At 41.6% G+C, this 16,769-nt stretch overlaps 1 protein-coding gene across 25 annotated transcripts in view; it reads right to left on the reverse strand.

The window, feature by feature from the left end:
* Ptk2 (protein tyrosine kinase 2) overlaps positions 1 to 16,769 on the reverse strand; it is a 205,413-nt gene that overhangs the window by 20,759 nt on the left and 167,885 nt on the right. For 24 of the 25 annotated variants that reach the window (XM_076911473.1, XM_076911471.1, XM_076911472.1 and 21 more), the window contains 4 exons: positions 15,024 to 15,135; positions 9,851 to 9,937; positions 5,974 to 6,111; positions 4,022 to 4,153 (listed from right to left, as the gene is read on the reverse strand). In XM_076911473.1, coding sequence (XP_076767588.1) covers positions 4,022 to 4,153; positions 5,974 to 6,111; positions 9,851 to 9,937; positions 15,024 to 15,135 — 469 coding nt within the window. Of the gene's footprint in view, positions 1 to 4,021; positions 4,154 to 5,973; positions 6,112 to 9,850; positions 9,938 to 15,023; positions 15,136 to 15,851; positions 16,233 to 16,769 lie in introns of those variants that run through there. The other variant, XM_076911476.1, reaches the window with a different exon arrangement.

Below are 16,769 nucleotides of genomic sequence, written 5' to 3' on the forward strand. Positions count from 1 at the left end.
CAAAGCTTCTACATATGAGTAGAATGTTTAATACATACAATCATGTTTCATGGAGAACATATTTTTAAATAAAAGCAGGCAAAGAACAAAAGGCACAAGCAGGCAATTCTTCGGAGAAAAACAAATTGTGTAACAAGAAGAACTGAAAACAAATAAAGAAAAGAAAACACAAGGTTTGGGATTGGGTCTCAACACTATAGTCCCAGTTGGCCAGGAACTCATGGCAACATTGCCTCATCCTGCTAAGTACTAGGATTATAGGTGTGTGATTTTTCCCCCTCCCCTATACTGGGGGCTAAACCCAGCATTTTACACATGCTAGTCAAGCATATTACCACTGAGATTCATCCCAAACCCAATTTTAAAAGAAAAAAAATTAAAAAGAAAAAAAACCCAGTTGTGCATCTAGAAAAACTAAGTGGATAGGTCAAAGTTCACAGGGTGACTGGAGAAGAAGGCAAGCAGAGAGTGTTGGCACAGGCCTGTGATCTCAGTTACTCTGAGGGAGAAGGGTTGCAGCCTTGGGACCTCCTAAGCTATACCCTGAGTAAATAGAAGGATAGCTAGTGAGATCTTGTAACAGCATCAGCTAAAGTCCTAACTAACAACAGAGTACACCACACAGAAATGCACAGTGGGACAAATCAGTGCCAAGGAGGAACTAAAACAGGCGAAGCTCTATATAGACAGATGGCACTTTACTCGGGCAGGTACCTCCTCAGAGATTATAGAACTGCACAGGATAAATTAGAATTGAATTGTGAAGACACTCCACTCCAGCAGGCCTTTCTGCTACATATAGAGGGAGATTCTTCAAGGTAGACATTATAATCAGGGGTCTGGCATGTGTCACTCAACTCTGCAGATGGGTTATGCATACTTGGAGCTACCTGGAGACTGGAGCAAAAGTTAGACTTTACCAGAAGTTAGTTACCATGTGTTTCAGGATGAGGTGCAGTGTATGAAAATAATCTCAAAGAAAAAGTAAGCCTGTAGAATACAAGCACCTCTGAGCCTTCTGATGAGAATTCCCCAACTCCCTCAGGAGACCAGCTTGGGTCACATCTGGCTAAACTAGTCCCATGACCCCACATCAATACCCACGCTCTTCCCACTGCCTGGAATGTATTTCCTGTGCCTGTTTGCTCTGCAAATTCCAGTTTCTTTTTTGAGACTTAGTTCACACACCATTTGGACTTGATGTCTCCCTAGTGCCACAGGGGGCACAGAAGCTCTTGGTTTCTTTTGACCTTGTTGGCAGGGTAACCTGGTGTCAGCAGCAAACCTCTGTTTAGTGGAGCCATAATAGCACACCTGCACTGGAACCTATCAGCAATTCAAATCATTTCAAATTGGGGGGAGGCTTTCTGGATAAAAAAAGCTTAAGATATCGTCAAGCAACAATTGGTGTATTATTAAATTCATTCACAAATTGAACACCCAGATTAGGAGAATTAAACTACAACTACTACAGTTAAATTATTATTTGTGGCATCACTTAAAATCTAGATCTGCCTTAACTAATTGAGGATCCTGAAAGTACAGGATACTTTTTCTCTAAAGGGATATAAAGTGCAAATCCATGTGATGAGGGACCTGACAGCTCAACACAGTAAATCCCAGTTCCACAAAGAACATGCAGCAAGGCCTGGAGTGCAGCACCCAAGTGCACACCTACTGCCACTCCTCACCTCTGTGAGGAGACACAAGTCTTACTCCCAAAATCTAAACTTGCATTTTGTTAGTTAAAATGTATGTGATACAGTAGTAAAACCTGAATGAATGGATGACATTTTATCTTTATTTCTCTGTAAATGAACTTATATTTTATGTAGAAATATTAATGGTTGACTCTGGGATTTTAATGGAGAATTACACAATAATAACTGTGCCATACACTAGTTTTTTTTACCCTTCCCCCCTACTCCCCCCCCCCTTTTTTTTTTTTTTTTTTTTTTTTTTGGTTTTTCGAGACAGGGTTTCTCTGTGTAGTCCTGGCTGTCTTGGAACTCAGAAATCTGCCTACCTCTGCCTCCCAAGTGCTGGGATTAAAGGTGTGCGCCACCACTGCCCAGCCATACACTAGTTTTATAAGTGGTTAAAAAAAAAATCACAATGCATTCTGAGGCACACATAGCCCCAAAGAATTGGACAAAAGATTCAGAACATGTCCTAATTGTACAGGGTGGCTGGCTATGAAAATTGAGTAACTTTATACAAGAATATTATATAGAAAATGCCAATATTGTTACTGTTTACTATCCTATGACTCGCTGTTAACTTTGATAACAACATGTGTTAAGAGATGATGTACTGTCCCAAAGGGGTAGAAATGTGAAATATGTATACATCTGAGGCTGAAATAGAAATAAGACACTGAGGGCTGACAGTATGGCCCAGCAAGTAAAGGTACTTGCCTCTAAGCCGGATTACTTGAGGGCATTCCCTGGTGGCATGATTTCTTCAAATTCTGACCTTCACATGCATGCCAGGGCACACAGAAACCCCCACCCCCACAAATAAATGCAATAATAAACAAATAAAAGCAAACACTGAAAAACAAGAGCCTCTCCAATGTGATCTACTTCCTGGCTCCCATGTAGGCACTGTTGGCTGTTGGCTGAGTTGGCCCCAGAACTTCCCAGGGAATACAACGGAATGTTCTGCCTGTTAAAGCATGCTCCAGCAGCCTGAAAACAAAAACCTTCAATGTTTTCAATTCAGTTGAAAGAGAGCAGCCTTTGCACTCAAACTGGTGGAGTGTGCTTTAACCTGTACAGATCAGCATTAGAACAATTAGCTAGGATGCATGAGACTATGGGTTCAATTGTCAAGACAGTGCAGACACATCCCTTCTCAAAAAAAGCTACACACAATGAATAAAGTTAGAATCAAAACCTGATGAAGTCTGTAGAGTACAGTTTGAAACCACTACCTTACAATACTATCACTGGTTGATTTAAATGCTTCTTGCCATAGACTTCAAGGAATTTAGGACCAAAATTGGATCCTGCTTTCTCTGTATCTTGTCTCTTAGCACAAAATGCAACACTAAGTGGTCTTAGAGTTTCTATTTATACGGTAAAACACCATGACCAAAAGCTTGTAACTCTTGGGTCAGGCTCTAGAACTGAGGGAATCAGGACAGGAACTGTGGAAACAGGACCTGAGGTAGAGGCCATGGAGAGTGCTATTTGTTCCCCATGGACTGCTTAGCCTGCTTTCTTATACAAACCAAGACTATCTGCCTCAATAATCAATCATTATTAAGAAAATGCACTACACAGTTGTCTATAGGCAAATTTTATGGAGAAGTTTTCTCAACTGAGAGTCCCTCTTCCCAAATAACTCTAGCCTGTGTCAAGTTGATATAAAACCAATCAATGCAGGTGAGATTGATGAATAATGACTCAGTCAAAGCATGAGGAGTCAGGTTTGCATTCCCCAGGTAAAATGACTAAGAAAGAATTTATGGAAGTAGCAGGGACCCTGGTTCTTTCCAGCCACATTTTTTCCTAGAGCTGCAGGGCAGAAGGACAAAGTCTCAAAGGCCCCAATACTGAGCCAAGGGCACAGCACTTGAGAAGGATCAGACAGAGAGCTCTCTGGTCAGCAAGAGATTCCTGAAAGACCATTTTTATCAAGGTCCAGATGCATCTGTCAGATACTGAAGCAGGGGGAAGGAGGTAGAATAGGACTCACAGCCATGTGAGTACATGGCTATAACAAAGCTGAGATGCAATATTTTACCTCTATACTAACACAGAAGTTCCTTCTGTGTAAACAACATAATGAAAAAAAAAAAAAAAAAAAAAACCCAAAACAACACAGAAATCTGAGCCATAATACACTACAAAATTTGGGAAGCAGATTCCTAAAATATCATCAAAAACAACAAATAGTCCATTATGGCAAGTATTTGGGACCAGATGTAAGGAAAGCCTTTTGCTTTTGGGATGGAGTTCTGCAGTAGTACATGAGGTAGATCTGGATGGGGCTGAGTGCTCTGCAAAGTGGTTACCAGGAATCGCTCTTCCTTTTCCAGCCAGCGTTGGTCTTCTTCCATTTCCTGCTGCTGTCGGATTAGCCGCTCTTCCATAAGGTGAGGGGGAAGCACCTGTCCCATCCCTCGAAGGTCCAAAGCTGTGGAGTCCTGGAAGGGATATTATCAACAGAACATTTAGTTTCCTGGTCTGTTCTCATGGTCCTACTCTGTGCTGTAGGTCTTCTCATACTCCAGCCACCTCTCTGAAGGCTGAGATTTACTGTGTTTAATATTCATGTGTACATTCTAAAAAACAGTCTAATACACACACAAAAATGCAATAGCACTTAGAGTAAAAACAGGGAAACAACTGGTTAGTAAGAAGAGCAAGCTAAAATATGAGTTAAACAAGAGCCATGTGGTTGCACACAGGTCAAAACCCTTAGGAGGCTAAGGCAAGAAGAACAGGAATTCAAGGTCTGAACAACATCAGACTGTTTCACAAAAACCACAAGAGGGGCCAGTGAGATGGCTCAGTGAATAGAGGAGCTTTCCTCCAATCTGGTGACTTGAGCTCAAAATCTAGAACCTATGTAAAAGTAGTAGAAGAGAATTAACTCCAAAGTGGTCCTCTGACCTCCATATTCATGGTGTCATCTCCCCCATCTCCCAAAATAGTAAGTAAATAAAATCTCTCCCTCTCCATACACACACACACACACACACACACACACACACACACACACACACACACGGACTGAGGATATAGCTAAGTTGTTAAAAGAACAAGTCCGGCAGCATGAATCCCTTTCTAGAATGTTATGGTAGTACAGATCTATCCAACACTCAGGAGGTACAAGCAGGAGGATCAGTACAAGGTCATCCTTGGCTACATAAGGAGTTCAAGGTAGGAATCAATCTCAAAAAAAACCCAACAATAACAATAACAACAACAACAACAACACCATGTTTACTTCAAGGAAAAATACAAATAGACAATTATGAATAATTCTTTTAAATTTTATTTTATTTTATATGAATGAGTATTTTCCCTGTATGTATGTCTGTATACCATTTGTGGGAAGTCAGAAGAGGGAGTTAGATCCTCTGGGACTGAAGTTACAATTGTTAGCTACCAGGTAGATGATGAGAATCAAACCTGGATTCTTTAGTACAACAGCCAGTGCTCTTAACTAAGGAGCCATCTCTCCAGCCCCTAGAGAAGCATAGTACTATAAATGAGGTTCTTAGTTTGACCAGGAAATCTGCATAAATATACACAGTTCAAAGAACATTAGTTGGGTCTATATTTTTTCTTAGCCTTATGTGTATGCAAACTACATTCATCTGAGAGATCTACTTTTCAAACAAACTGAATGAGACATGATTATGTCTGATATGATAATGTCCATGGGAATTCCTTTTTTCATTTGGACTGTGCCAGGGATTTCACATGCTAGGAAAGCTCCCTACTACAGAGTTAAATCTCTACTACAGAGTTAAATCCCCAGTCCCTGGATTAAAAAAAAAAACTAACTAGAAAAGACTGAGTAGATAGGGCATCTTAAAATTTTTGCTTTTTATATTCTGTTGTTATTATTATTATTATTATTATTATTATTATTATTATTATTATTAATGATTATTCTATGTGTGTCCATATATGTGAATGAGTGTTGGATCAAAACTTCCAGGAGTTGGTCTTCTCTTTCCATAGCGTTTATTGGGGGTCAACTCAGGCTGTCAAGCTTACTCTGATAAAAGTGCTTTTGAGATAAGGCCTGCCTTTGTAACCTAGGTTGGCCTGGAAGTTACAACCTTCCTGTCTCATCTGGAATTCTTGGTATGAACTGTTATAACTGGCTAAATGGGGTATCTAGATTTTAAAATTAAATAATCACAACCAAGCAATCTCAGAATTATAAATAACAGGTGACTTAAACACACTTTGTCCATTAACTGACTATAGCCAAGAATACCCCATTTACCTCCACATTGGGCTGCCACATGGACATCTCCTGAGGTCTGTGATTCCACAATTCTGTCTGGTCCAGAAGAGATGCCTGACCTGGGTAAATGCTGCCAGCCATGGCTGGGATTCCATGGGAACCCGGATAGCCAGAGACCTGTGAGTGATTCAAGAGGCAATGTAAGCTTCTGATAAAACAGCTAGATTGAAAAACCAAACAACTTCTATTAAGGAAAACATGCATAGTACGTAGAACGGGCCCCAGATCCAAGTCGAATTCTCCAAGCATGTCTATTCTCCGACTTGATAAAAAAGACTGTGTAGATGTGCCTCTAAATCATGGACACAATTGGAGAGACAAAATCATTTGAGTGGGTCCAATGTAATTACCGGGGTCCTCGAGTGCAGGGTGGAAGCAGAATACTGAGAAATGGCCAGAGAGCCAACGCTGCCAACTTTGAACTTGGAATAAACATGAAAGGTAACCAGGAGCTCAAGAATGCAGGTAGCTGGCAAAGCACACAAATGAGTGTCATCCTTCTACACCACCTACCAAGGTTTTATAGCCCTGGTTCTCCTGGAACTCACTCTGTAGACGAGGCTGGAGTAGAACTCAGAGATCCACCTGCCTCTTGCCTCTGCCTCTCAAGTACGAGGACTAAAGGCATGCATCACTACTGCACTGCTGAGTTGTTTTTTTTTTTTTTTTTAAAGATTAAAAATAAATTACTTTTATTAATTTAAAGTTGTGTGTTTGTTTCTCTCTGGGTATGTACATAAGAATGCAGATGCCCACACAGATCAGAGGCATTAGAGTCTCCTGAAGTTGGAGCTACAGGCAGCTGTGAGTTGCCTGACACAGATGCTAGGAACTGATCTAGAGCCTTCTGCAACAATCTCTCCAGTTCAGAAATGAGTTCTTAAACGTTCAGGAAAGGCAGCTTTTGGCTTCTGAATTAGACAATGAAGCTGAGCATATCCCAGGAGATAAGAAATTAGTTACTTCTGGGGCTGGGATACTAGCTGTTGGTGAGAGTTGCCTCACAAGCATGAAGACCTAAGTTTGATTCCCAGAACACATATAAAAATGCAGGGCATGATGACACACTTGTAAGGCCAGGAATGGGAATCCCTGGGGCTTACTAGCCAGCCAGTCTATGCAAATTGGTGAACTCCAAGTCAATGAAAGGATGAGATAGATTGAATTCCTGAAGGTAACAGTCAAGAGTTGTCCTCTCACCTCCATACAAACCTGCATACACAGAAACAAGCAAACATATGAAACACACACACACTAACTCTCTCTCTCTCTCTCTCTCTCTCTCTCTCTCTCTCTCTCTCTCCCCATAAACAGTTATTTTACTTTGGAATTTGTATACCATGTAAGTACTCAGGTGACTATTGCTGGATACAAAGGGAACAAGAGCACAGTACAGCTGTTTCATGTTTAGTTCCAGATTTTTTCCTTTCCTAACTTAACACCATCCATCCCCCACAGCAAGAACCACAGCAACCATGAAATATCTGTAAGGCATGGTGATGTAAGTATGTAGTTCTAGCACTTGGAATCTATGGCAAGAGGCCAAGAGTCTGATGCCAGCCTGAACTTTCATAGTGAGGGCTCATCTAAAAAACAAACAAACAAACAAACAAACTAACAAATAAAAGAACAAAACAAAGCACAACCCTATCAAACAACAGAGCTGCCTATGGTAGCAAATATCCTGTAAGTCTAACACTTGTGAGGCAGAGGTAGGAGATCACAAGGTTGAGACTAGCTTGATATATGTAGTGAGTGATCATCTTGATTATGGTCACATACTGAGATTCTGTTCTAAAAATTCCAAACATGCCATGTGTGGTGATGCACACCTTTGATCTTAAAAGCACTTGGGAAGAAGAGGCAGGCAAATCTCTAGAGTGTACATTATGAGGTTCAGGCTAGCCATTTCAAAAAATTCCAAACAAACTCATTCCCAAACAAGAACAAAAACTGTAACAATACTCTAAATGTTTCTCTCCAGTGAACAAGAGGCTGATAATGGTGGGAGAGGCCATGTCTTCTATTTCTAAGTGTGGTGACTAAAGCAGAGAGACAGAATGTTCAGAGGGACATGGTGACAAAACCCAGTCAGAAGGAAGCAGAGGGCCTCCTGAAATGGGTTCTCTTCAAATGAAAGAACAGGGAGCAGACTTGGAACATCATCACATGACCTGAGTTACCAGTTACTTAGTGAGAGGGGATGAATGCATGGTGAAATCTACATTTCCAAACATCAATACATCCTTCACCAAAGCCTTGTGTACACTTAGGTCTCTGGGCATTGACAAATACTTGACCTCCTAGTATTTAATTAATGAAAAATCTGGATACAAGTACTGGATACAAGTGTTGAACAAACAAGTACATTTTTATATATTTTTATTTATGTGTATGTATGTGTCTGCTTGTCTATATGTGCATCACTTGCATGCAGGTATTAAAGGAAGCCAGAAGAGGGAGTTGGATTCCCTGAAACTATAGTTACCAGCAGCTGGGAGCTGCCTGGTGTGGATGCTGGAAGCCAAACCTGGGTCCTCTACAAAAATAGGAAGTGCTCTTAAATGCTGAGCTATTTCTCCAGTCCTTATACCATTTTTTTTTAAATGAAAAAGAATACATTATTAACAAAACTTTCAGAATTTTTTTACAAAGAAGTTCTGTGTAACTTACAGCAGTTTTCTAAATAATCCTCAGGAGCTTCCAAAGTAGTGGAATCAGACATTTTTTTACAACTTGTCCTTGAGTGTGACTAGGTTTACTGACACTACCTCAGAAAGTAGGTGCTGCTACTGTCTAATTCTCCCTCAGGGTCAGTTAAGCACTGACCACAAGTAAGTAGGCCCTGGCTGTTTTCCAGGGTGGCTGTGCTGTATGCTAGACCTAGGTCTCTCATCAGTCAGAAGTGAATTTGCCTACTTTAGTCTAACCACACACCTCTCACTGCTATGATTTGTGTCCTGGTCAGAGCTCCTTTTGCTGAGACAGAACATACCCAACTGTGTACCTTCCAGAAGGAGTGAAAGATTTCCCTTTTTTGTTCTCAGTGCCTAGACATAGATAAATGAACTTGGGGAACCTATTCTTTTTGTGAAGCAATGTCTCCCAGAACACAGGCCTAACCATCAGCCCTAAACCAGTTCCTAGTGATGGGAATCTTTTTTGGCTCCACATGAGAATCAGTTTGTAGGGAACAATGTGCTGTATACAGAGCACAAAACTTACCCATACACAGTGTCCTAGACATATGGTTTTTTGCTTTTTAGTCAGTGTCTACCTCCTCCCCTGGTATCCTAGTAGCAATAGCTAAACACTTTTTTCTATATTGGCCCAAGACTCTCAGTAACCCTATGGAATGTCCTCAGCAAACCTTGTCATGGGGAAAAACTGACCCCTCAAGCACATACCCCACTTCAATTATATCAAACTCCATAAAAGGAAAAATACAAATATACCTCTGTTGGCCAGGTAATAGGGATCAGAAGGATGATAGCCTCGAAGGCTACAGTGACTAGCTGGGAAGGACACAAAGATGCCTCCTAAAGAATGGGGCCATGGTGTGGGTGTTGGCATTCATTAAAATGACACCTATGCATTTCTAGCAGGAATTATAGTCCAATATTAGTGAATGTCTTTCCCTTGGCTAATATTCTCTTGGACAGCTGCTTCAAACTCAGCACCCTCCTCACTCATCTGCAGGGCATCTATCTCATCTTCGTTCACTTACAGATGCAGTGCTTCCACTCACCAAAATAAGTAGACAAGTCAGAGAACAGAAATGAATCCAAGGTTCTTCCTACCATAGAAGTGTTGATGAATCAAGTGGTATGTTGTATATCTGTGACAATTCACATACCTGGTAGTGATTGGTCTGGACCATGTGCTGTGGGCTGGGATAAAATCCTTCACTGGACCTTGGGCTAGGATAACCAGGTCTGCTGGGCTGTCGACAAATCAAAAGAATATCGTAAGGATGAGTCTACTAATTCTGTAAAACCAATGGCTCACATTGCTAATACAGCCTAGTTGAAAAGAATGAACAAAGGAAGTGATATACTTCAGCAAAGAAAGAGTCTTCAATAACTGACACTTCTCCACAACTTATCTGACAGTTAACTCAAAATGACTCATAGCCTAAATGTAAAAGGTCAAACTATAACAACATTAGGAGGGAATAGGGGTTAACATTTTAAATTACCTGGAGTGGAGCAATGTCTTCTTAGCTACAATACCAAAATTTCAAAGGACAAAAGGGAACTCAAATACAAAATTTGTAGTATCAAAATAAAAAAAAAATCTTTGTATTACAGGTAATACCACAGTAAGAAGGCCAAGCCAAAGACTGAGAGGCTCTCAGTGCAACAGAGTTCCCATAGGTAAGTGCCAGGCTGGCCTAGGCTATATGACAAGATCTAATGGTTGAGAACATGAGCAGACCCAAAGAGAATACAGATTGGGCAGAAAAAGGTGCTAGGCACCTTTGGGCAATTCCAAACCACAATGAGTGATAGAAATTTAAGACACAAAAATAAAAGTGAGGCCAGCATTGGTGGAATGAGCTCTGTATACTGCTGCTGGGGATATAAAATGGAGCAGCTACTATGCAGAACAGAATGCTGATCCCTGAGGAAATGAAACATAGAGTTACCATATAATTCAGCAAAATAGGCAGATCTACACAGAGAAACCTTGTCTTGTACCTCCCCCCTCAAGACACCCCCCAACCCCCAAAAAAGCCCCACTGCTCATAATAGCTAGAAAGGGAGAGCAATATCTGCCAAGTGATGAGAGGGTAAACAGAATCAAATAGCCCAGGAAGGTGATAACTAAAAGGATGATGCAGTCATTAACTGTGTAGGATAGGTTTCTAAAGGCAAGAAGAGACAATACCTGCACAGTAGCATCCACTAGCTTAAATGAGAGTGACAAGTAATACACATGGGAAAACATACTTGTAGCTTATGCAGTATATTCTGTACACACTAAATGAATTATTCTGCCAACAATGCTGTAAAGTCATATCACCACCCTGACCCTCCATTTTAAATAGACTCAGAAAAGTCAGGTGCTGCAAAAAGGCTCACACAACTGACAATGGCAGAAATCCTAAATCTTTCTGCCACAATTCTACTATTAACAAATATATTTATACCTCACCAAATAAAAAGGAATATGAAAGACACTAGCCTGAACAAGGCACAACCTCTACTAAACATCACACATACTTTTACATTAGTTTTAGATTATTTTATGTGTATGGATATTTTGCTTGCATGTATGCATGTGTACTGTGTTTGTGTCTAGTGTCCTTAAGGGTAAGAAAGGGGCATCAGATCCCCTGGGACTGGAGTTACTGATGGATATGAGCTGCCATGTTGTGCTGAGAATCAAACACTGGTCCTTTCCAAAAGCAACAAGTGCTCTAACCCCCTGAGCTATCTATGCAGCATGAGCCACAGTCTTAAAGTGATCAAGATGCTAGGGTAGCTCTGCTTCTGGACTCTGCCTAAACCGGTTCCCTTCTTACGCCCGGTGCTCCTGACTGCTAGGAGAGATAGGACAGTGACAGAGCCACTTTCTTCAGTGGTGTCTCTGTCTTGTGCAGTGGATCAGCAGGATCTCTTTACTACCTCCTTCAAGGCCAACTTGGGTCATCATACAGCAAAATACATAAGCTAAGGGATTTTGGCTGAATCTCCCTTGTGAAAATAAAGGATAAAAAGGTGATGATCAAAGCTGGAGGTATGAAGCTGGCTAGTGTGTCTTCTCTCAAGGGTATGCAGGACCCAGTGAAATTTTCTGACGACCACAATGACTGTCACATTAGAAGCCTGAGGAGTGATTCTGGGAAGTGATACAGGACCGACTCTACCGTGCATATTAACTTAAGTACAGCTTTGCATGGTTATTAACTTTCTGGAATAGTGACTGTTTAAAAAAAACCCACCACACTGAGGTATAAATCTCCAGCCAGGAAAGCACCTTGCCCCTTAAAGTTTTTCAGCACGATTGTGAATACTGTTTCCTAATGCTACATCCCAATCACCAAATGAAAATTTCTTAAAATCAAGGGCCAGTATGAAATCTTAATCTATTCACCAATGTGCTAAATTAAAATTCATGACTGTGGCCTGCATTTTTGTTGTTAATTTTTTTTGAGATAAGGTTTTGATATGTAACTCTATCAATATGTCCTCAAGGATGGTATCTTCTGTGTTAGCTCTGGGATGTAGGATGGTAGGCAAGAGCCACATCTTGCTTCTACTTTCTACCTTAGATGGACTATTTACCTATGTGTGATTTTGTCACAACCCACCATCCATCTAAAGAGCACTAGTTCATTAAGGTATGTAGACCATCTCAGTATAATACATTCTAGAAGACAGGATGTACCTCTGTTGTGAAACACCATCTTCCAAGCAATTAGCCACCTTTATTGGGGCAGCTGTGACTACTTGCAAGAGCCCCTCGAGGCCCTGCTTGTTGATGTACCTTCATATAATGGGTTCAATCCCCTGTACCTTCCTGTACCAGATACCTATAATTCAGATCCCTGGCTGTGCTAGAGAATATAGTGTGGAAAGTTAACTAAAGTTTACATCATAATAGTGTGGAACTCGGCAGTTGATGCAGCTGTTTTGGAGCTACCCATGCTCCTATAAGCAGCCTCTCCCAGTATTCTGTGGGTAAGACCAATATATCGCCTGGTCTAGCAAACTGGACTCTTGCAGCCCTCTTGGAAGTGAACAGATTTCTGTTTGCAAGTTCCGGGAAATTACACAACAACTAACAATCATGTGTTAATGCTGCCATGAGACCTCCAAAACAGCCTTCAACCCAGAATCTATCATGGTCAAGAATTTTTGTTTGAAAATTCAAGTTTTAGGAATGATTTTCACTGAAGTGAGGGCTTTCATTTACTTTTTGAGAAAATGTCCACCAAATCCACCAATCTAAACAGCATATTTTTCTCGTGCATGCTGGACAGGCTTTCACTCAACACTGCACCACCTTCATCAGAGCCATTCTTCCATATACTGTGAGTTTTTCTTATTGTATGAGTGTTGTGGTGGAGATACAGTGTTCACTGGTGAAGTTTGGTGACACTGACTGAACTTTGCTAAAGTGACAATAGCTCACTCATGCAACTGTCAAAGAAGGAAAAGGAGAAATAGTTCTTGGTGTGACTAGGAGCCCAGCTTTGGTCTCACAGGCCTATGTAATGATCATGTGAGTGTGTGAAGCTGTGTCCCTACAAAAGTACAATGCACTGGATCAGGGGGAATATGCTAGTCTATGCTTGAACAAATTAATGGGGGGAGGGAGTGGAGAGGCAGGCGCCCACAAAAGAATCCTAAAGAATGCCTCAGAATGTGAATTTGGAAACACTAGTGTAAAAACTGAGCATGCACAAGAAGGACAGTTAAAAATTTATGAGCTAGTCTTTCTACTCAAAACCCAAAGAAACCAAACCAAACCACCTCTAACACATGAGTTTAATTAAAAAAGTCTGTCAAAAGTGAGACTGTTGAAAAACAAACAGATTTTAAGTAAAAGTTAAAGATACACAGGCACTGGCATTGTAAGCTCTGTGGCAGAGCTACTCTTAACTTAGAGAAATGCCATCTAGTGCATTTCCAACAATGTCTCCAAGAGGCGGGAGTACTTAACATGAGGTTTAGAGTAAGTAAGGGTGGTATGCGCCCTGTCATTAAACTGACACCAGCTATGCTTTAGATGAAATGAATTGCTGGATCCCAGGCCTGAGAAATAAGTGATGAGATTTGTCTTGCCTCTTAATATGGAATTACTCTGTAGTTATCACAGAACTAAAATAGGAATCGGGAGGCTGAGGCAGGAGGCAAAAGACTAAAAGTCCTGTATCAAATTAAAACAAAACAAAACCTCACAGACAAAAGGTAAATAGCCCATGGAGGCCCATATGTCCTGGGATGAAAGGCTGGTGCCTTTTCTGTAGGTAAGGAAGGACTCTGTTGTTGCTCCCTCAGATGTGGGTTCTGTGCTCTGTGAAGGCTGAGTGGACGAGGCTCCCTGGTTGGTAGACTGAGGAACTCATTACCTATGCTCACTTTCAGGTTGCATCACTACCACACAGCTCAACATGGGACTACCATTTGATTTCAGACACCATGATAAAACACATAGTACAATACTCACATGGTTCCTGTGTTACCAGATTTCTACTTTTCAAAAGAAAACAAAGTGGTGTCAAACTATATTTTTTAGCTAGCCAAGTATATCATTTAGCAGGGAACAACTTTAAAAAAAAAAAACTCTTTTCAGAAAAATGTCTGAATTGGATTATTTATTCAAGTTGGTGTATGAGTGTCTATCCCAACCAAAACCCAAAAGAATGTGAACACTTTCCCATGTGTGCAAAGTGACAAGGGCTACCAGTTGTCCTAAATCCACAACCACTGTCTAGCTGTTGTAAAAGGGAGAGGCTTTCCTGCCCTGGTTAGAGGAGAGAGAAAAGCTGGAAGTAACAAGAGAAGGCCAGGTACCGTGTCATACCAGGTATGACAAAGGCTTGAGAGCAAATGCAGTGACCTCTCCAACACCTAGCCATGAGCCCAAACCCAGAAGCAGCACACAAAACTCCAGCAAAACCAAAAGCAAAAGGGATATAAGTGGTAGAAGTATGCTTATTTGAAATACACCAAACTCTTAGTGCTTGTAGCCTAGTCTGGTGTTTTAACCCTGGCTGTTTGGGAGATCTCAAATTCTCTTGCCAACAAGAGAAAAAGACAAGTCCCACCTAAACCTCCTAGGAGCACCACGAGGAGAAAAGGGCAGTTTCACATCAGGTCTCTCACAGCCGCTGGCTTCCTCAGCTTCTACAGGGTAAGCAGTACACTGGGCAGTCTACAGAGAGGTGGGTGACTACGTTACACTTCCTACTCCTCCAATGACTTGGGGGCTCATAACACAGACAACAGTGTCTACTCCCACAGACTGTAGACTTAGTTCAAGAGGACCCTCAAAGCTGGGGCAGGGACCTCAGCTACCTTGGGTGGTGCTTCATCAGACCCTCCAGAGTCCCAGGACACGGTAGCCTGTCTTCTGGACTCCATTCTCATCCGTTCTTCTTGCTGCACCTTCTCTTCCTCCAGGATTGTGCTGGAGAAACAACACACAGTGTTAAGAGGAACTGACAATCAGCCACCCCATTCAGCAAAGGGACAGCAGTTACTCCCAGTAGAAAACGGACACAGAGAAATGAGCCTATATAACACAGGTTTCTAGCCTTACTCAAAAGGATTCTAGAAAGGCCATGGTGCCAACCAGTAAGTCCACTTAAATAATAGCCATAGGTAAGAAAGGCAGATGGTTAAGAAAAAGACCCTGGTGAAACGAAGGCCAGGTGAGATGAACTGTATACACACTGGAGTTTATTCTGTGCGGAACAGAAAGACTCTGAGAGATTTCCAAGCACCTCTCTATATCAGGCAGCTACATGTCTCCAGCAGACTGCATGGAAGCAGACTCCCACATAACTCCAACTCACCAGCACATGGTTATCAACTCACAAGAAGCCGCGATCTCTCCACTAGCTCAATCAAACATGTACTAACTTTTGCATAAAAAACAAAAAACAAAAACAAACAAACAAACAAAAAACCCAAGAAAAATGGCAGTAGTACATACAGGTGCTCCTAAAGCACTGCCTGCTCTAAACTGGAAATGCCCCACTTACCACCACCAGGCTGTACAGCAGCCTCCGCAGCAACGCGGGCAGCGACTCAGTCCTGGCTGTGTGCCATCCTGTAAACGCCTCAGAATGCAGCCCAGTGAACGTGGCCAGCCTCCCCCCAACCCCCAACCCCATTTCCTACCGCCTCTTTGGGGCTTGGTAAGCCTCAGGTCTTTGAAATCTTCATCTTAACTGTGGCAGCAATTGGTTCTTCCCTCCATGCCTGCAACCTGGAGTTCTAATAATGAAACTCATTCACAGTTCTGGCCCTTGGCAGCCAGATGGAGTAAATAACCACCCAGAATTACTCAGGAAACAGTGACATCAGCTGCACAGACTCCTTCTAATCTGGGAATCTGCCTGACTGTTTAAAAAGACATTCCTGCCGGCTAAGGGCTGGAGCCTGCTCTTCTCAGACACCTCCCGAATCAGGAACAGACAGACAAAATTCATTCCATAGCTGGCCTTGAGTCAGCAAGCTGTCACTGCAGATATTAAGGAAGGTTTTCTCCTTAAAGAAAAATGGAATGTTTTCCTCAAAGAAAAGACCCACTGCCTCTTTAAAAAAATGTTCCAGTTATGAGGTCCATCCTTCCTCCAAGGAAGATTAGTTTCCTTTTGCACCAGTCAGGAAGAGCAGTAGAAAAAACCCATACAAACCAAATTACCTTAAAATGTAAACTGTTCTCAGCAGCACAGGATGCAGCTTGGTAGAAGAGCACTTGCCTACAAATGTACAAGGTCCTGATTCAATCTTAAGCACCACTCCTCTTTACGGGCTATCCACAGAGAGCGCTGAAACTCAAGAAGCTTTTAAAGTGGCTAAAACTATGGCAGCTTCTCATTGTGGAACGTCTCCAGTAGCCAAAATTAAATTACAACTTAAAGTATGAAAGACCAGCCATGTCTTGGCAAATTTACTTACACTCCTATCTCTAAGTCTGCAATCAACTTTCACAGGCCTGCTACACAGCCACTGACATGTACCTTTGAAGGAACTGCCAAATACAGAACATGCATGACCTTAGCAAGAGCTAGCACAGCTTCTCTGGGCTCTATG

This window comes from Arvicanthis niloticus, chromosome 13 (assembly GCF_011762505.2).
Source record: "Arvicanthis niloticus isolate mArvNil1 chromosome 13, mArvNil1.pat.X, whole genome shotgun sequence".
Classification (NCBI taxonomy): domain Eukaryota; kingdom Metazoa; phylum Chordata; class Mammalia; order Rodentia; family Muridae; genus Arvicanthis; species Arvicanthis niloticus.